Source organism: Megalops cyprinoides, chromosome 5, assembly GCF_013368585.1.
Source record: "Megalops cyprinoides isolate fMegCyp1 chromosome 5, fMegCyp1.pri, whole genome shotgun sequence".
Taxonomy (NCBI): Eukaryota; Metazoa; Chordata; class Actinopteri; order Elopiformes; family Megalopidae; genus Megalops; species Megalops cyprinoides.
Genome location: NC_050587.1, coordinates 36,215,494 through 36,235,904, shown reverse-complemented (window position 1 = coordinate 36,235,904; position 20,411 = coordinate 36,215,494). Strand labels below are relative to the sequence as shown.

Sequence of the window (20,411 nt, the reverse complement as noted above, 5' to 3'; positions counted from 1 at the left end):
ATGCGTCTTTTCCTCTTTCCCCTCAGGAATCTTCCGAAACCGTACTGTGTTGTCTGCGACTGGAAAGACCTACATTTACAACGGTAGTGCCAGGGACCCATTCACCTCTTGAGCGGCTCCCACAGCTGATAGGGGCAATAAGGACACTTTACCACTAGAGGGCGAAAGCACCAGTAAAGTAGTCTCAGCCATTGAGCAACGTCGGTCGAGCTGTTAGCCTTGGCAAACCCCCACCCCTTTCAGGAATAAGGATTTACTATGCCACATTCGCCTCCTGCTATGATGTTGCATCATTCATAAATGACTGGATTAGATTTTGAGTTTTCAGGCTTAGCATTCCAGGCGGGAAGCACTTTGACATGTTTTTTTTTTCTGATTTTGAACTATTGCTGATTTCAAGCTGTGTTCAGCTATAGTTTCAAGATAGTTTCAAGAAACTCCTCACGTATCTACCTGCAAGTAATTAGTTGCCGGCGTGATTTTGACAGTCCACCACGACGTGCTTTTATTTCAACTGCACTCCCCTCAAATCTTGAAGTACTGATATTTGTTAAACTGTGAACATTAACTATCATTAATTTTGCCTCTGTTGACTTGGCGTTATCTTTAGGCGAAGCGCAATGCATGATCATATTCAATATTGCTGAGCATAAGGTTGCACATAAGAACAAGGTTACACAGAGAACAAGTATTTATAGATCCACGTGAGCAGTGAAGCAGCACACATTGTGCAGATGTGCGTTTTGTGAGTACCTTCTGCAGTTTAAGGCACAGTGATAGGCCATTACACAGACGAACACAGATTATAGAAACTTGCGTCCATACAAGGATGTATTTCAACGACAAGAGGTCAACGAATGCTGCCATTGGCAACAAGGCAAGAAAAAGACTCGAGGGCTACTGATTATAAATGCTGTTACTGTCATGGTCGTCATGATCATTGCAGTATACAGGAGTATATCATTTTTCTCTGCATTGAATTAGTGAATGATGTTCAACGATTCCTGTCTACTGCTTGCTTGTTATTAAAATGTGTCGATCTTTATTATTACGTCTTTAAAAAGTATTGCCAACTGCCTGTGAAATATTTTTGCATGCTATTATTTTATCAAATTACTGAGAAAGGACTAAATGACATGAAGATTGAAATGTGCTCGCAAATCGAAGAGGTTATACTGTATGCTCACTCAGATTCAGGGTATTTGTGACATCAAATAAAACGTGGTTTCGAAATACCTTTCTCAAAATAATCTCATTTGGGAAATTAACGACATCTTGCCCTATGATAACGGGGTACATGGCAAATACACACCATGTTCTATACATTAATGAATCTTCTTTCAATTGTCTAATCATATGGTAAAATAGTGCATTGCCTCGAATGGAATGAAAAATCACTAGATGAGGTTTTCTCTGTACTTCGGGGGTATAATCCAAGTGCATGTTCACAGCGTGAAGGCATTACCGCTGAATATTTCGAGCAACCATGCCCATTCCACGTATTCCACGAAATCACATATTTGCAATTATTGCAAAAATTAAAAGGGAGCATTTAAAATCAAACAAAACGGCGGAATTGATTCACGTGGCGCTGACCACACGGACACAGATGTGCATTAAAATGACGCATTCACGAAACATAACGCACCCATGGTCGTTGCAAGTCACTGATTCATATGCCGCTGTATTCAGGATAGTATGCCACGTGGAAATTATAGCCCCACTAAAATATTAAATTTGAATTTCAAAATTTTATGATTTAAACACCATTTCATTTTTTGTTTTAATGTTTAGATCTTTAGTTAGAACGACATGCGGAGAACGACTTGTGCTCCGTTTCAGAGTGAAAGAAAGCATTATATATTTAATTTTAGGAGGAAGAGAGACTCATCTTCCTCTCACGTCTGTTGAGACATATGCTTATTTTAGAATCATGTTTATGTCCCTCGGTATCTACAACTTTGTACACATGTATATCTGCACAGATAAGGTTGTGATTTCAAACATGCCCATGATTTGCAAATTCATCACTTTTTCTTTTCCTTAATATGAAGATGGTGTACTCTTTCTTACGTTTGCAAAATGAAGATCTTAATTCCAGAATTAAAATGGGATGTAAAACATATTATCATCATCAATAATTGCGACATTCAGTCTCTATTTTGTAATCGAAGAGGGATGCGATTATGTCAGTGGCGTTGCCTAGTTTGTTTTCATTTTAACTATAATCAGGACATTCTACGTTAGGATTCTACATTGTACATACTAGGATGACTATATTCGATGCTTTGTGTTTTAAACCTGTGCAATACGTACTTTCTTTCTACCCCTTAGCCCTTTGCATTGTCACATTAATTACAAAAAAATCACGATGCCATTTATAATATATTTCTAAAATAATATTTTTGAAATAACCAATATGTCGTCCTCATAAAAAATCAAAATGAGCAAATGGACCCCTTTACCAAGATAATGGTACGGATTCAATAAAGCTACTATGAGAATCACCCATTTAAAAGCGAAAAGAGTAATTATATTTATACATCAACTGTACGTTTATACATTAACAGTAACACACACACAGACACACACACGCACACACACATTTCAGTAAGTGTATCATTCATGGCGGTGTGTGTGATCATTTTACATTTGTCAATATATCTGAAATCCTATTTTTTTAATTTCTTTTTTTTCCCACATGCATACATGCATTTATTTATTGGGGAGGTCAAATACAATTATTTAAAAACCAGTCCATTCTAACCGTAGAAACAGAGACAAGTAACTGAGATGGGCTGCTTTTTGCAGTTTTTTTTTCCTTCAACACTTTCAAGCCCAAACAGGAGTAAACAACTCCAGTTGTCAAATGAACAATTGTTACTTTTGTTACGGCCTTTTTGTGACTGAACAAAAGACGAGCGAGAGAATGAAATCGCATAACAACAATGTCCCGACGCAGGATTGCTCAGTGCGCTATTGTGTGCGCTGAAAGATGGACACGTGTACCGCTAGACAGATATGAGAGCTTTATTTGAAGACAAGGAAGACGACACAGTGCACACGCCTCCGGAATCGTGCGTAGAGACTCCCCTTCAGCACCCTGGACAGAGCGGAGCTTTCAGCAGACAGCATCCTACTCCAATCTTCACTTTTGTTATGCTAAAACAGGCACCAGTCGCAGCTCGAGGTCAGCTGACGCGGTTAATTGTCAGGAGTACCCCCCGCTCTCTCCCCCTCTTCCAATCCTCAGAACAGACCGGCTAGTTACTTGCGTTTTAAATCTTGTCCGAACACAGCGCGCAACGAAAGACCCGGAGGCGGTTTTTGTTCCGTGACCAAGTGTGTTTACTTATTTATTTTGGATTCACTTTGTTTGCAAGACTGTGACCGCGCTACGCAGGGCGTGTTTCTTTTTAATTAGGCAGCGTTTTCGGATTAATAGCCTGCACAAATTAGCATCAGTTAGCGAACACGTACCTGCTTTCAGTATTTGCTACCAGATATCATACACGAGTATTATCATTTGAGGTGACAATTTTACTTGTTCAGAATGCTGCTCGAACATCCAGCATCGAATTGTCAGAACCACGGAAATTATTCCAGATACAGCGCCAGTCAAGGTAAGTAACCTACTGTTCTGATTTTAATCACCCCCAAAAGTTTGTATTTGCGATGGGTGTTTGCCGCGCCAGTGCCTTGTATACATACTTTTGTTTTCTAATAAGGAAAGATGACGAAGTCAATGTTACGCCTATCATGCTCTCTGTGTTTATCAGCAGGAGTTAATTTGCCATGAAATTGTGTGTTGCAACGGGTTATTATCCGCACTCTAGGGAATACACGGCTCACAAAGATCTTAAAAGACTGGGATGATAAGATTACTCTAATTGAAATTGAATTGAACGGGAGCGTGCGGCGGCCCATTATAACATATAGCATTTTGAGTTCTGCCATTTATAGTAATGCCCAGAGATATTTTGTATATATTTACTGTCCAGAACGGTGATGAGCTCAATTCGGTTAAAATTATAACAGCCACCTAAAGGAGGGAGTTATGTACTTACACTATTATAACATTAATTAGTAGCCTACTATTGCCAATAGTATCCCAAATTTAACTTTATATGTCACAGCGCTTTATCTGTAAATTTTATGTAGATAAAAAATGGTTTCTGGACGTTTCATTTGTGTTTCTCCGGGTTGCCTGCTTGGGGGAGACGTTATGAATATGTAATGCGTCGCATTGTTAGAGGATGGTATGAACAGATGTTAAGCGCGAGCTGTCATTTCACACCATCACTCGTTGCTGTCACGAGGCCACCGGGGCACTCCCAGCCCCTCAGAGTGACACACCAAACCCACTCGAGGCGTGCCTCTGTGCGACAGCCTGTTGGCCTGCAATCCAGCCCTCGTTCGCACGGCGTAAAAATGCTCAACAGGTCTCGAATTCCAACGACAGGTGCTGCACCTGAAGTTCACCTGTTGTGTCAAGACGACAGAAAGGGAAAAGGCAGCGCTAATGCGCGTGTTACTAACAACAGAGTACCTCCAGCAGTTGTTTTTGAAACGGGTATTGAACAGAAATGTGTATCGTAAACGTGTGAAAATCTGTTTAGGTTGAAACGTTGAAACGTTAAATCCTAAACAAGTTATCTTCTCTGTTGGGAAAGATTGCAAAATGTGTGTGGGAGTGTGCTGTTTCCCCACAGGGAGCTTTTAATTTTATCCAAAGCGAGGCCTGGATTTCAATAGCATGTTTAACTTTATTCTGAAAGATAGAAACGAACCAACAAGTGTGACACCTAGTGAGACATTTCTGTTTTAAACATGATTACTAAGTGTGTTCAAGATTTTTGTATCCAGTATTTAAATTCTACATCAGTTCAGTTTGGCTATGATCAGTGCAGCTTACCTTGTAAAATATAAAAAGATATCTTTAATAATGCGATAGACAGAGTTACGTCTGCATCTCATTTTCGGATAGGAACAATTCTGATGTTCTAAAGTTAGTACAATGCACCTAAAAAACTTGAAAAATGTACTTGTGTTTTATTCATTTAATGTGGGTGATAATAATCATTGAAAGAGTAATGATGATGATGATGATGATGATGATGATGATGATGATTATGATGATGATAAGGGTTGTTGCAGTACATTATTATTATTATTATTATTATTATTATTATTAAGATTATTATTCAGTTGTATTTCAAGCCAGTGCGTCGAAAGTAATGAGAAATGTTCAAATTTGTGAGATATTTGTATTTTTAATCGCCTCACATGTGCACCATTAATAGTCCTTGTTGCGCACAAGAGAGGAGAAACCAAGCAGTTTTAGTCTACTTCGTTTATTTCCGTGTACATCCCATAATGATCGGATCTCACTCGCCCCTTTCTTCATTATTTTGGTCATAAGCATCTCTCATTTCACCCCATTACTGTCGCCCCGGCTTTCAAAAGTGAGCGATCAATAAGACATAAAAAATATTATTAAAGCTTGAAAGTAAGAAAGAACATTGAAGCATCGCGCACCTTTCACCGAAATGTGTTTCATATACTCTGAAAACGCAGGCAAATGGGGCATTGATTTTGAATTCATCAGCGGACTAGTCACCGACGGCACTAGGCTTGATTTCCCAAGGCGCCCTTTTGCACTAAAGATCGGTGTCAATAGAATTCATCTGGGTGTTGCCCCACTTAGCATTTTATTGAGCAGCCGATCTCCACCAAAGCAAACAGTTGTCTTTTGGAAGTCACAACTGGACGTAGCGTGATGCCTTTTCACAGTCAAAACGCTCCATATGACAAGCGGGAATGTACCGATCTCTTTATGATATTTCGTTAATGATTTGTGTTCACCTCGAAATCCGGTTTCATCAATTAAACGGTTGCCTGACCAAGCAATCCATGACAACTCCATCAACAAAATGTTATTTAAAAATTGCCTCAACCGCCGAACAAGTTCAACTACGGGGATAATGGAACAATGTGGTTATAACAGATAAGTATCTATAAGTTCAAAGCAAATAGATGCTCATTCTCTCTCTCAAAATAACAAAGAATAATGTCACATATGACACAATCAGCGTATGGGTTATGGTTTAGATTTATTAAAGTATTTTACAGAATATATCTAAATGATGTTTTCAGATGCCGACCATGTGCCTAAATGCAAGAGTTGGTGATAATTTCAGCTAGATCTTGCTATATCTGTATGTTAAAATAAAATAAGCAGACACAGTCATATTCCTTCAATAAGCGTGTGATCCAAATGCCTGGTATTGCCTTGTGATCAACATATCTTAAATTCTACTTTAATTTACAAAAAGTACAAATAAATACATTTTAGACTTGTGTGTGCCCTGTATTTCATTTTGAATTTATTGCAAGTACAAAGACAATTGTTTAAAATCTCAGGCTTGTAGCTGACAAATACTTGTTCCCTCTCACTAGTACTTTTATGTATAAGATGTGTACCAGACAGTCTACCTCCAAATATTAGCCAGCAGGAGATGTAGTTGCGTGATCTACACATTTCACGCGAAAAGAAAACGCTTCATTTTTATTTTTTACGAAGCATTTGTTTGCGAAAGGGTATGAGTTTTTTCTGTTGTATGATGTTGAAAGCCTTTGTCTTGAAAACTAAGGTTCAACGACAATTGCTGTGTTTGAAAGTAATTTCAGTTCTAAATGCTGTTCCAATTTAAATATCAATTAAAGGTCATTATCTCTCAGTGTTCATGGGAAATTGAATATTTCCTATGTTAATCACTGATTATGTGATGGTATTTTTAAAAAAAGGTGTTGGTCTAGATATGGAGATACCCCCTCACTGTCACTCATAATCAATATCTATTTCAAAATCCCCTTTTATGGTTTTGTACTTTTTATGGTTGTATTATAGTTTTGTATCTGGGTTTTGCGTTATGGTTTTCTATTTAGTCTGCCTTAAATTGCTTTTTAATCACTTCGGTCTGTAGGGTGCAAACTATAGTTTATATGCCAGCCGGAAATGTATCCATGTGTGGGGTGCAGTCAATCCACCCGGTAAGTGCAAAGCTGTAGAAATATCTAATATACGCGTTTAAATGGCATTGGTTTACGTTATTACCCACACAAAATATGCACATTACAACAAAACTGTGAAGATTCTTTAAAGTATGATAAAAGGTAGGCCTAACTGCACCTTCACTTGATCTGTTATTGATACTTGCAACCCATAGCTGTGCCTTGAGGCGATTACCTTTATACACCTTTTATTTTATGATACCTCACAACGTGAAATGAGGTGAAAAGTTCGGTTTTGCATCCAAATGCAAGCATATCTGATGCAACTTGTAAAGTGGTAAACATATAAATTATCCAAATGAGTTTTCGTTACCATTAGACTGGTGTGTATTAATGTTGTCCTTTTTGATGAGTGGGCCCAAAAACAGAAGGCAGTCTGGGAATACAGCTGACCCCGGTTAAGGCTTTTTTTTTTTTTTTTTTTTTTTTTTGCAATGAAATTATCCTGCAATAAGTTCTCGTTCTCGTAAAAGATGCAGAGTTTTGCGCCTTTGTTTTCCGGGGACTCGTTGGGGTCGGTACACCTCTTCACACGTCGAAGGTGATGATATTCTATCTCTCGCTGCCTTAACAGTCCAGTCACCAGGGTAACCGGGCGGCGTAATCCATTGCTCTTCGCGCAAAGCACAAAGCATCTTCCGCAGCCACGCAGCCGGCAGCCGAGCGCGCAAGACGCGGCGGAATCCTTACTTCTGTTATCAGGAAATCTCGCGCACCTGACCGACGCGAATAACTTACATCGCAGACTGCTATATGAACGTCGTTTTTCGATAGTTTTAAAACGATATGACGAGCAATGGATGTTCATAACGAACGGGGCTCCCCAAAACAAGCGCCAAACAACACGGAAATGCTGTTTGCTTTGCTAGCGCAGAACGAGGATCTCCGTAAAGGTATACCACTCCAACAGTTTGAAGCTCTGCTCTCAGTGAAATAATACTTGAATGTGACTTCTATACTTTATGCCAGGAATAAAATGAAGGAATGTTCTCTCTAAATGTACTTATGTCACTCTGCAGAAGTTTTAGATATTTTAGCTGGGATTGTGTTTCCGTTCCTCTCGGTTTCGTGAATTTGTTCTCTCAAACGACAGTCGTTGTTTGGCATGTTGTGCCCGGGAAATGCTTTTAAGAGGGAAAGTATGTTAATGACGGAGTCGGTATACTTTTAATGACTCATTTATGTCATTTATTTACAGTAGTTAACTTGCACAAATTATGAAAAGAATACTGCCTCAGAGTGGTTATTGTAAATGTTGGTTGCTGAAATTGTAAATAACTCTGCGGCTAAACGTGTTGCTTCTTGATTGAATAGTCGCCTTTATGCGCAAACAACTCCGTTGCGAAATTTCATTCGACGGTTACCAGTATTGCGCGTTGAATTGTTCCCTTTTACAGACATTTCTTTTGATCTGTTATAGTCCTCCCTTCTATCTTTGTAATACCGTGGATTATGGCTAAATCTGGACGTCAGAAGATTAGGGCCAAAGACGGAGAATCTGCGAAGTGACATATGTCTTATCTTTTTATTCCTGTGCATAACAAATCAACTTTTCTCTTTCTTAGAAATGCACTCAATTCGTTCTTTTGTGCTACCTGCACGACCAGTGGATTACGCTACTTTTTTAAAATTATGATACAAACTCAAAAAAAAGATTTATTTTGATTTTAGTGCCCGTTTTGTCTGTCAACATTTTCCCCAGCTCTCTGGTTTTCACTGTGGGACGGCGGGTTGATTTGAATGCGCATATTGTTTGTCAGTTATTTTCTCCTTAGCAGCAGTGAAACCCAGAGAGGTGAGGTTGATTGTTACCTTATCTCTCCGTAGCTCTCGGTGTAAATAAACTGGATGTGGTGTGAGGTAACTTTCACCCACCTGCGAGATAAAAACCGAACCACAACTGACTAGCGTTGTGTTTGTGGAAGAACTTCTGCCTCTTGAAATATAATGAGCAGAAGATGTGTACTTTGATTTTACTCCAGTCATGAATTAGGCTACTTGAACCTCATATTATTCGGCGTCCTATTAAATTCCAGGACACTATCATTTAAACGTAAAAAGCTGCATTATTTTAAGCATATTTTAAAACAGATGAGTAAATATTGTAATAATTCTTTGGTGCCGTGAGGCGAGGACATTATATTCTAGTTTTACAGAACCCTTTGAATAAATAATAAGCGCTCGGTACACCTGCGCATGGCGTGACTCCCTTACTGTTTGTAGGTAGCTGGGAATAGCTGCTACATAAACCGCTCGCTTCATTTTTTATTTAAGGTCCACAAAACGAACAATAGGAATGCGACTCCTTCCTCCAATGGATTGCGAAGTGTTCAGCCTTATCAAATAGTAATAGAATGATAATACCTGAACTTGAATTCAAGTTACGTTCGCAGTGATGTCATGACGCCTAGGGTTCGTTCGTAAAGGAACAAATGCTAGGCCGCTAAATGTCTTAAGAGTGTGTTTTGATGACTATCTGGATTGGTTGTTAGACTATGAATATAGCATACATTGAGAGGGAACTGTTACAATAAAGGGAATCTACGGTCCTTCGTCTCGTTACCGTCCGCGGGGTCACAGGCTACTCCAACCTATTACACTAATAGTCTAATATGGACCTAAAAGTATGAAACTTTGGCGACAAAGACTTAAACGTTACCATCGACTTCATTTCAAGACGAGTTAAAAGACTTAAATTCCCCCAAGTAAGCCCATGGGTTATGAATTTACGTTACAAATGTAGAAATTGAGACGGCACAGAGCTGTTGCAACGTATTTAGTAAACATGAACAGTGATGTTTTTGTACATGAAGAACATAGCAGAATAAGCGTTATTGATTTTCTCACGGCGTGCTGGATTTTAGGCGGCATCATCGCCACAAGTGGCACCTAAAACCAAGCAGTCAAACTTGTGTTCTGTTTCTCATTTTACTGGGTGCGAAGGGTGTGCATTCTTACAATGACAGTGTATGACTTCATGAAAACATTTTTGCTTGTTTTTAAGCAAGAACACATCGGTAATACAGCTAAAAAAATAAGATCTGGATCAAAGGCTGCAATGAATTGACCCAGTCTGCACATTTTTGAGTAACATAACTGGAAGGTTCGAGCCCTGTCTTGATTTGAATGGTTGGAGTAGCCTACAGAGACTCTCACTACTACTTTTAGACGATAGGCCTACATTGCGGCTCTTCTCGTGCCTCTGTGTTAATGAAATGCAAAACACTTGGCTTTCTAGCAATGTGATTTGATACAGGTGATGGTAGTTGCAAGACCGGCTTTCAAAAAGTCTTTGCTAAATTCTGTCATCTATTCTGAAGTCCATAGGATGCAACGTCTGCCGTTGTTTCCTTTTAAGTGCATGAGCTGTCTTTACTTTGTGCGTCCGGGCACATTTTACTGGTCTTTGAAGCTGGATGAACAGTACAACCTCACCAGGAACAGTTGTCCGGCAGTGATTGGCCGGTGGTACTTCCTTGTTGGGGATATCTGGCTGGTGCTGAACGACGCGTGTGTTTTATTAGGCTATCTCTAAGTTTCTCCTATGTGGACCAGCAGCAGAGGCGTGGGCTCGGAGGCGAATAACGCGCGCGCTTGCAATTAGCCACCGGGAGGGATGGTCTTTGAGCTGGAAGAACCAAAGGAGGTGGCGACACAGCTTTCGACTCGGGAGTGGAAAAGGGACGAGAGACAGCCACCCTGGATTTACAGTTGCTTTAAGATTTTAGGATCCACTCACTGATCACCATGCAAAGTAAGAGCGAGCAGGTCTCTTATTGTGGCAGGTGGGCAGAGGGAATGGGGCACCGAACTAGCGGGAGAGGGTGTCTTGGTGACATTTTAGTAAAAAAGATTAAATATTGTGGTCATGGGATTACCGGACACTGGTTAATAAAAAGCCTTATTATTTGCGGTTTAAGCGCATTGAGGGAACGCCGGATAGCTTCAGAAGTGAATGTCATGTGTATGTGCGTGATATAAGGTGTCGAGGGTGCACGATGAGGGATGTTTCCTGTGAAATCTTATCTTCACAGATAAAATCTTGGAATGGTGTTTGCAGTTAAAGTTTTGAAGGCTCTAATTATAATTTCCTAACAGATGTATGTATGTATGTACTATGTATCTAACAAGTATACCGCTTTGATGGGATTCCTATCGAAATATTAACGGGTACCAAGCGTAATTTGACCGGCATGTGTTTTTTGCCTTAATCACATTCTTATTATGTATTATAATATGATATATTAAGATTTTTATATTCTTATATTTGTTCTGCACCATTTATTATTACGAATAATAATAATAATAATAATAATAATAATCGCTAACACCGGTTTGTTTGTTTTGCTGTAACGGGACTGATAAGACAACGATTAGGCCTATAAATACTTAAAATGGTAAATAATGTTATTGCAAACTAACAAAACTAGTAATATGAAAACAATAATTATAATATTATGCAGCAATCCTAACCATTTATTATTATTATTATTAATATTATTATTATTATTATTATTATTATTATTATTATTATTGCTGTTGTTGTTGTTGTTGTGTTGTTGTTCAGCTGTATTTTTTCAAGTTATGGGTTTATTAAGTTTGTTATTTTGTTTAGTGTTTTTATTATTCAATTCCTGATCGGCTCACGCGAGTTTTGTTGTGCGTAGATGTGCCGTGTATGCTTCTTCCCTGATTAGCACGGGTGATTTCATATGCATCCGAGGACGAGTAGAACACACCTAGAAAGAACTGTTACTCATGTTTACGCCACACACTGAATGCTTTAGAGCCGAAGTTATCTGGGTCACCTTCATGACAAAAAAATGCAGTATCCTGTAGATGCTCACTTATTCTTCCTCTTCCTCCTCCTCCTCCTCCTCCTCCTCTTCTTATCATCATCATCATCATCATCAACAACAACAATAATAATAACAATAATAATAATAATAATATGTCGTAGCAGTATAATTCATTACTATTAAATCAGATTTTGATAACTCAAAATACGCAGCAGTTGATAAATGACAGAAAGGCTACAAACAAAAGAGAAAAACCGAAGAAACATGGCGAAGCTTAAGAAGTCTCTCGTGGTCCACTTCCATTTCCATAATGCCTACAGTTAGTTCGTCATTTGTTGGCATTTACATATTGATGAAGGTGTTATAAATAACATTAGGCCTATATGATATGATATTATAACAATAGGTATACAGGTATATCTTGAATACAAGCGAATGCGCTATTTTCATATCCGTAAACCATTTTAGATTTTGTTTGAGCATCACAAAAGAGGCATCATGGATTTCATATTAGGAAACCGTTCTGATATTTACCTGGAAGAGCCATATTGCATCAGCTTGCATCAACATAAAAAACTGCAGATACAATCTGTGCTAATTATATTTTATCCTAATTTCGGCCGAACAAAAAAATATGTATTTTGTTCTCTGTTCAATTTGCATAATCGATACTTAATGCCGTTTCTTCTCCGAAAATGGTACTCTGTTTTAGTAATTCACATTTTATTTATCTGTTATAGAAGTCTGTTTCTAGCCTTGATTTTGCGGCTGGAGTTACAGTTTTTGGCTGAACGTTTGGCCAATAATTCCCGGAAATTCACCTTAAAAAACTTACCAGCGTGTCAACTGTTGCTCGGTCAAGCTGGCTGATACTCACACTGTACTTCCTGGCATTACCCAGACCATTTCTGCATCTTATTAGAGATCATTAGCAAGTCCAAATACACCGCTCCAAATTCCAAGGTGAAACGTATACGTTTAACAGTCAAACTACAGCACACGGTAAATTGTCTGAAACTTAAAAAAAATGCCCTATAATATACTTGGAGCTGCTACTATCACGACTAATATTAGTCATTCGTCTTCTTCTGATTCCACTACTACTACTACTACTACTACTACTAATAATAATAATAATAATAATAATAATAATAATAATAATAATGATAGGCACCGTAGTGAAGTGTTTCGGATTTGGAGACGGTCAAGAAATTAATTGCTAAAGTGCAAACTGTCGCTTAAATGCGCAAAGTACTGAATTGCCAACAAAAATATCCGACTTTACAATAATGTATGCATATACATTTACATCTCTATCTATCTATTAAGACACGGTGATAATTCGTACAATCAGCATAGTGTGTAGTGACTAACTTTTACGCGGATGTGAACCGTATGTTTGTGTCTTCCTTCCGACCAGAGATCCCTGTTTGTGCGGGATGCAACCAGCACATCGTGGACCGCTTCATCCTCAAGGTGTTGGACCGCCATTGGCACAGCAAGTGCTTGAAGTGCAGCGACTGCCAATCCCAGCTGGCGGATAAGTGCTTCAGCAGAGGCGACAGCGTCTACTGCAAGGAAGACTTCTTTAAGTGAGTGCTTTATCCGTTGAGTTTACGCTTTTTTTCTTTCACTTTTCACAGCTTTGCCCTGGTCGCATTAGTACGTGGAAGAAATGCAACCATTTCGTTGTTGTACCATATAAATCATAACTGAAGGGTTGCTGGTTCGAATCTCGACTGGTGTACAGTTGTTGTATTTTTTAAAATTATTTATATCCAATTGTATACATGTTGTAGCATTATTCTCTCAAATGTATAGCAGTATGGGATATTTTATAACACTCTGAAGGTTGGAATTATTTTTCAACATCATGTATTTGATGTCGGTCCCGTTATTTCCAAAAGGAGATTTGGGACTAAATGCGCCGCCTGCCAACAAGGTATTCCACCGACCCAAGTCGTCCGGAGAGCGCAGGACTTCGTGTATCACCTACACTGTTTCGCATGCATCGTGTGCAAGAGGCAGCTGGCCACCGGCGACGAGTATTACCTCATGGAGGACAGCAGGCTCGTGTGCAAGGCGGACTACGAGACCGCTAAACAGCGAGGTGAGAAGACGCGCCCGACCACAAACCTTTCAAAGCGTACCCCAGTCCACCTTAAATTATTATGATTTCTTCACAAAAGTTTTACTTCACAAATTTTTATATTTATTATGTAATTCAATCCTAACCATTTATAATAATAATAATAATAATAATAATTATTATTATTATTATTATTATTATTATTATTATTATTATTATATTTTACAGGAATTTTACAGGAGTTGCAGACCACCATGGTAGCTGTTAATATGTAGTTTATTGAACAACGATTTGTCAGTGGATTCATAACTCACAGCCATATCAGAGATAATGAATTTTTTTTTTAAATTACATCACCAAAGAAGGTTGCCCAAATTTCCGACATCACTCCTTCTGAAGGTAACAGCTTAATATAATGAAATGTGGAAATTCCAAAATTGCTACATGCATCTAGTCAGCTGGTGCCGTTTCAACTTTTTTTATTCAATAACCTTTCATTGAACAGCTGCTTTGATCTGTGAACTTAATCTCCGAGGTCACCAGGTCAGCTATAAACAGTTGACCGAGCTGCGCTAATAACGCCGCAGCCTACCTTCCGAATCGATAGGGCGCTATATCAGCCTATATATTGCAAATTCAAGTGCGGCGTGGGGAGAAAAATGGTCGTCCCCCCTGCCGAATACTCAATGGAACTTCGCTCGGCAGTCAGCACATTCCACGCACTGATTAAACTGCGCTCAACCTGCGATTCAGCAGACTGCTCCGAAAATCAGAAAATCTCCTGCGGACGCTGCCCTCCCCTGACGCAGTGATGACTCACAGCTCACGTTACTTATACAGCGTCGCAGCGTGCTGCCTTTCCTGACCTCTGTTCGTCCGGGCAGAAAAAAAATGTTGATCTTCTCAAATATGTCTCTCAGTGCAGATAAGCAGACGACGCGGTTTCGACATTGACCTGTCTAATTCAGCCGTTACTTTAAAACAGTTAACGCTGTGTTTGTAAAAATGAATTTGGCTTATGTTATTTTACATGTTATTCAGCGTGTTATTATTTGCAATAATATTTATAGCTGTTGTACCGAAAAAAGAATTTTTATTCGAATAAATGAACATGACAACCCGTGTGGAAAAATGCAATAACATAGTATACTGCCGAATTTTCAGGCAGGAAATTTAATCTTATATTGCTCGAGTATCGAGAGGTGTACTGACAGGGGCATAATGGAGTTAAAATGATAGTCAAACTGAAACAAAATTAAAAAAAAAAACGCAACAGAAGAATAGATTATTTTAATAATTTTGTTTACTTATAATTTTAGCTCGCACTTGTGCGTGAATTTACAGTCGAAGCTGAGCACGGATTTATTCAACGGACATAACTTTCTGATAGCGAATTAACATAACTTTTCAAGAAAAACACACAAGTTTGTTTTTTATTAACAAGAGGGCGCCATTACTTAGAAGCAACGTTGTAACCGAGGCTGGAAAGTGGCTTCTTGCTGTGACGCCATATGGTCGAGATAAAACCGGGGGTCCACTAAACCGCAATGCCAGCGCGACATCTAAATAAATTACAGTATTCGTATCGGTATGTTTTGTACTTCACTATTTTAAAATTCTTTAAAATTCTTTTTATTTACGGTTTTCATTGCTTTTCTATTTGCTGGAATATACGTGTAAACAAAAATGAGATCCAGCCAACCTGCTCATTTCCATAACGTCATAATAGGGGTGAGAATGGAGGTGGTCAATTTGTGTTTCATATTTTTTACTTATAGTGGACCTGATTGTGAATCAGGACTTTTGGTTCCCCGGGGGAAAAATCTGAGCTATATGCCTTCATTTTATTTTGTCATTTAAAGCATTATCCATATACTGAAATGGCTATGGTGTGTTTACATGGCTTTGCATAGTGTAGGTGTTTACGTTGCTTAATTATGTGTGATGTATGATCTGAAGTAAATGTGTCCGAGCCGCTCGGTGTAAAATTTCCACACAGGAATGGGTGACAGGTCAGGGGTGAAAATAACCAAGAGAAGAGCCACGATAAGGAAAACATAGTTTATAAATGCAGAATAGTTTATTTTCTTAATATTTTGAGCGCTTTGATTTCATATAAGATGTACATACCAGTGCAGCCTACTTATCCACGGATAGCTTGTATTTTTGGATTTGTAGCTGATGAACTAATTGGTGACTGAGCTCGTGCGACTTGCTCGTTCCAGAGGCAGACTCCACGGCGAAAAGACCACGGACCACGATCACTGCCAAACAGCTGGAGACCCTGAAAAACGCTTACAACAACTCCCCGAAACCTGCGCGTCACGTCAGGGAGCAGCTGTCGTCGGAAACCGGCTTGGACATGAGGGTAGTTCAGGTGCGGCGTATTACTTTTTCGGTTTTAATGTTTTTCTCTTTTTTAGGATCATGATCTGATTTGTACCGGTCATTTATTTCTATTTTACAAGGAAGAGGTGCGGGCACGTTTTTTTTATGTACAAGAGGCTGGTGGCTGCGGTAGTCTCGCTTGCGTGGTGGAAGGGAGGTTTAATGGTTTTAATTTACGGCCAGACAGAGCTAAATGAACCCGCGCTTGAAAGTCAGATTGGTGGGGACAAGCTCATTAACAGTTCCAGGAGGGAAATCTTACGCACAGTCTATGGGTAGATCTACTCTGTGGCGCGCGCGGCGGTCATATATATTGTTTTATGTATTTGCAAGGACACCATGGGAACAAGGATGGTGCTGCGATTCCAATATCCATTATTCATCCCCCTCTTAAGTGACCCGAAAAAAGCAGAGCAGAGAGTGGCTTGAATTGCCTCATTCAGCAAAATAAGAACAACTTACCCTGTGAAATTATCTATCGACACTCATCATGGCACCCGAGTCTGAAAAAGTTACATCTACATGGTGTAATTAGGGAGGTTTACATCATTGGCGTAAACGACGATGCATCCGAAACATAACCTGGGTTAGAATTCGAATATTCAAACCAGTCTGTCTGCGTTAAATCCTCATCTACAATGCGCATTAGAGGCTGGCTCTAGTGAAATTTGAATAATTGAAATACACCGAACGGTAGCGGACTCATCTGCGAGCGTAACGCCGATGCTAACCCGTCTGCTCCATGGGTTAAGGACAGCTTCCCTCTGTCTGTGAGTTAATTATACCTGGAATAAATCTCCCCCGTGGTCATGGCAGGTCGAGCATCAGTGTGGTAGCCAACTGCTGCAATCTCCTTCGCAGGGGTAAAAAAGACATGACCCGCTCTCCAGACAGTCTTACAAAATGAATCACCGTTAGCATTAATGCATCCTAATTGATCATTAGTATCCTTGTGTGTGCTAATGATTTTTTTTCAACGTTTAAAATATTTCTGTGAAGATGAATAGGAATGTATTGATTCCAAAAGCAAAGCTACATCATAGTGCTTTAGGTGAAGGACAGGGGTATATGGACAGCTTCACGGGATAACGCCCCGCCCTTTCTTGTCCATTTGGCTGAATAACACGAAATATTGTGTATTTAAATATTTTTAGACTCCTCAGTCATAACTGTTGCCGAATGATGGGCTTGTTGAAGAAATAGTGCAATTTTAATTGGGAGAATAGTGTTTCTAAAGACGAAAAACGAATGTTCTTTGTTTTCGTGAAAGGATGAAGGTTTGCATTTGGAGCAGTCATTTGGAGTATATTTTGAAGTGAGGGGGTGCGTCTTTCATTGCTGCCTTGTGCATGAGTAGGCCACGGATGGAATTATGTTTACGCCTGGCTCGGCTGCAACGCGCTAAGACGTGTCCCTTCGCACAGGTGTGGTTCCAGAACCGGCGCGCAAAGGAGAAGAGGCTGAAGAAGGACGCGGGCCGGCAGAGGTGGGGGCAGTACTTCCGCAATATGAAGAGGTCGCGGGGCAGTTCCAAATCCGATAAGGACAGTATCAAAGAGGAGGGGATGGACAGCGACGCAGAAGTCTCCTTCACAGGTACTGCAGGGCGGCACCATCTGACATGGAGAGAATGCACTGTCTGAGACTGCTGTACATATGAAAGCATGGAATTTCATAATTATCCTCAAACGAATTCACCCAGAATTTACGCCGAGTTTATTGCCTGAAACACTTGTATATATTAATAAAAAAATAGCTGAATATCTTCATTCATCTAAGATGAAACATGTAAACTTTACTTATACAAGCTTGGCGTAAAGTGAAAAAATAACTAATCTGATACATCTAATATACAAAAATGCACAAGATTCGGTTCTGCACTTTAATGTCTAAGGTGTCATGAAATGTACTCATTAAATTCCCAGAAGTGGATTCAATCCTACCATTATTCAGCTGAATTAGAACTTAGAACAAAAAGCAATTTTGTTTTGTTTATTGATAATGTTACAAGTGCATGAAATATCATGTGAGTAAAAAAGCTTAAATTCATCACTGAAAATCAAATACATTTCAGGTTTTAGTATTCATAATCTGGAATCAGTCATATTTCTGAGAGCATTCTTTAGCATTTAGGTTTCTAAGAAAAATAGTTTGTTTATTTCTGTGGCATTTAGAAATATGCACTGAACTGTAACTCGATGCTTGGACTCTGCAGAAGAATAAACACCTCCCTCACTGTGATTCTCTCTCTCTGTGACCTCAGACGAGCCACCCATGTCTGACCTTGGCCACTCCAACGGGATGTATGGGGGTCTGAGTGAAACGTCTCCGGCGATGGGGCGACAGGGGGGCGGCCACGGCCCCTTCCCCCTGGAGCACGGGGTGATCCCGTCACAGGACCAGTACCACGATATCCGGTCAAGCAGCCCCTACGGCCTGCCCCAGTCCCCCGGCCCCCTGCAGGCCCTGCCCGGGCACCAGCCCATCATCTCTGGCCTGGTGTACCCCGACTCGGGCCTGTCCATCATGCCCCAGGGAGGGGCACCGGGCATGGCCCAGGGCATGCGGGGGATGGGGGGCGGAAATGGGCCCAGCTCAGATCTGTCCACGGGCAGCAGCGGGGGCTACCCGGACTTTCCCGCCAGTCCCGCCTCCTGGCTCGACGAGGTGGACCACACCCAGTTTTGATGACCCCGCCCCACTGGGGGGGTGCGAGGACAGGTCAACGGATGAACCCATGCAAAGCGTAAAGGCTCGTCTGTGTCTTCTGGAGATTTTTTTCATGGGCTTGGAAAGAGACTGTCTTGCTGAGTGGCATCACAGTGTCTCGGTCCATGTTCTTATCTTTTGGGCTCGCTCCCCCAAACTACACGTTTCATTCTCACCCCATCTGTGCTGGCTGAATTAAGGACAGGACTTTGCACACACTCAAAGAGGACATGAGAGACTCAATACAGCTGATCACAAGGAAAGCGCAGTCTCCGGATTGGTCTGATTCCCTGCTTCAGTTGGATAAACGGAACCCTGTAGCCATCATGATAGAGCACCAGGGAATGTAAGTCTAAGCAGCTGCTTCTGTACCAGCTGAATTACTCTTGGAACCAACATCCATATGGATATCCATCAGAAGCATCCTCAAACCCATCCCGGTGCTGCTGAGAACCCTGCCATGGTCTTAAGTGATTTTGGAGGTTTGAGGAGAGGTCCGCAGAGCTTGAGATAAAAAGACTCACGAAACAAACCAAGATACCTGAGGTCACCTCTTTGCTGAAAGTATTTACATTTTCTTCAGATTTTTTTTTTTCTTTCATTTCTTTTCCCCATTTCTCCATGATTGCACCTCCGCCCAAAGTGAGCTCCCACGCACTCGGTTACAAGGCTGGTGTGTGGTGTGGTTCCTCCCAGCCGCGTGAGAGAACACGGACAGGGAAAGCAGCTGGGAGGAGAGGGGCATCCCTTCTAAAGTGCACAGATTCGGTTTCCACAGCGAAAGAAAGTGCTGCATTTCCCACAGCTCGGTTTCACCTCAGTTGACCTCGCGTCTTCACTTGTGAGATAGCCTTTGGTGTGACTGTGCTACGACATCGGTGGAAGATGTTAAAAAGCAAGCCCAATGATACTAGATTTGCAGAGACCTCCAGCCCAAACCACCACTTTCTTCTCTGTATTTTTCCAGTGATATACTGCGGAGGTTATTATAGTTTTCTTTTTTTTTCGTCAGAGTCTGTCTTACAGTGTCTGGTTGTTGCCAAATGTCTATTTATCACAGTTTCTTATTGTGGAGACTTAGTTTTTTACAACTCTCTGGAGGCTAACCTGAACACAGATGTTAAGACTTTGGCTTTTGTTCAATCGGCATTTGAACTTTGACTACCAAATAAACGCAAGTGGTACTTTTTTCAATAAAAAACACAATTTCCTTAATTAATCCTGGTGGTCGCTGAAGCCACCGAAATGTGTTTTGCGAAGAGTAAAATTAACACTTGGGTTTAATTGTGAGTCACAGTTAAGGCCAAATGTTGATTGAATCCGGCCCTCTGTCTGTTTATGGAAGGGGACAG

At 40.3% G+C, this 20,411-nt stretch overlaps 1 protein-coding gene across 2 annotated transcripts; it reads left to right on the top strand.

Annotated features, from left to right (window-relative positions):
- Window positions 1-3,553: 3,553 nt before the first annotated feature.
- lhx3 (LIM homeobox 3) lies at window positions 3,554-19,038 on the top strand. Of its 2 annotated transcripts, none has more exons than XM_036529728.1 (6): window positions 3,554-3,623; window positions 13,294-13,465; window positions 13,781-13,983; window positions 16,188-16,339; window positions 17,775-17,946; window positions 18,614-19,038. In XM_036529728.1, the coding sequence occupies exons 1-6, from the start codon at window positions 3,554-3,556 to the stop codon at window positions 19,036-19,038; spliced, it is 1,194 nt and encodes a 397-aa protein (XP_036385621.1). The 2 variants fall into 2 exon arrangements, with proteins under 2 accessions (XP_036385621.1, XP_036385620.1); XM_036529727.1 differs by lacking the exon at window positions 3,554-3,623 and adding an exon at window positions 7,871-7,967.
- Window positions 19,039-20,411: the final 1,373 nt, after the last annotated feature.

Coding starts and splice junctions, on each gene's coding strand:
- lhx3 (XM_036529727.1), top strand. CDS start 7,871: ATGGATGTTCATAACGAACGGGGCTCCCCAAAACAAGCGCCAAACAAC. Junction 7,968..13,293: donor GAACGAGGATCTCCGTAAAG/GTATACCACTCC, acceptor CCTTCCGACCAG/AGATCCCTGTTTGTGCGGGA. Junction 13,466..13,780: donor TGCAAGGAAGACTTCTTTAA/GTGAGTGCTTTA, acceptor TATTTCCAAAAG/GAGATTTGGGACTAAATGCG.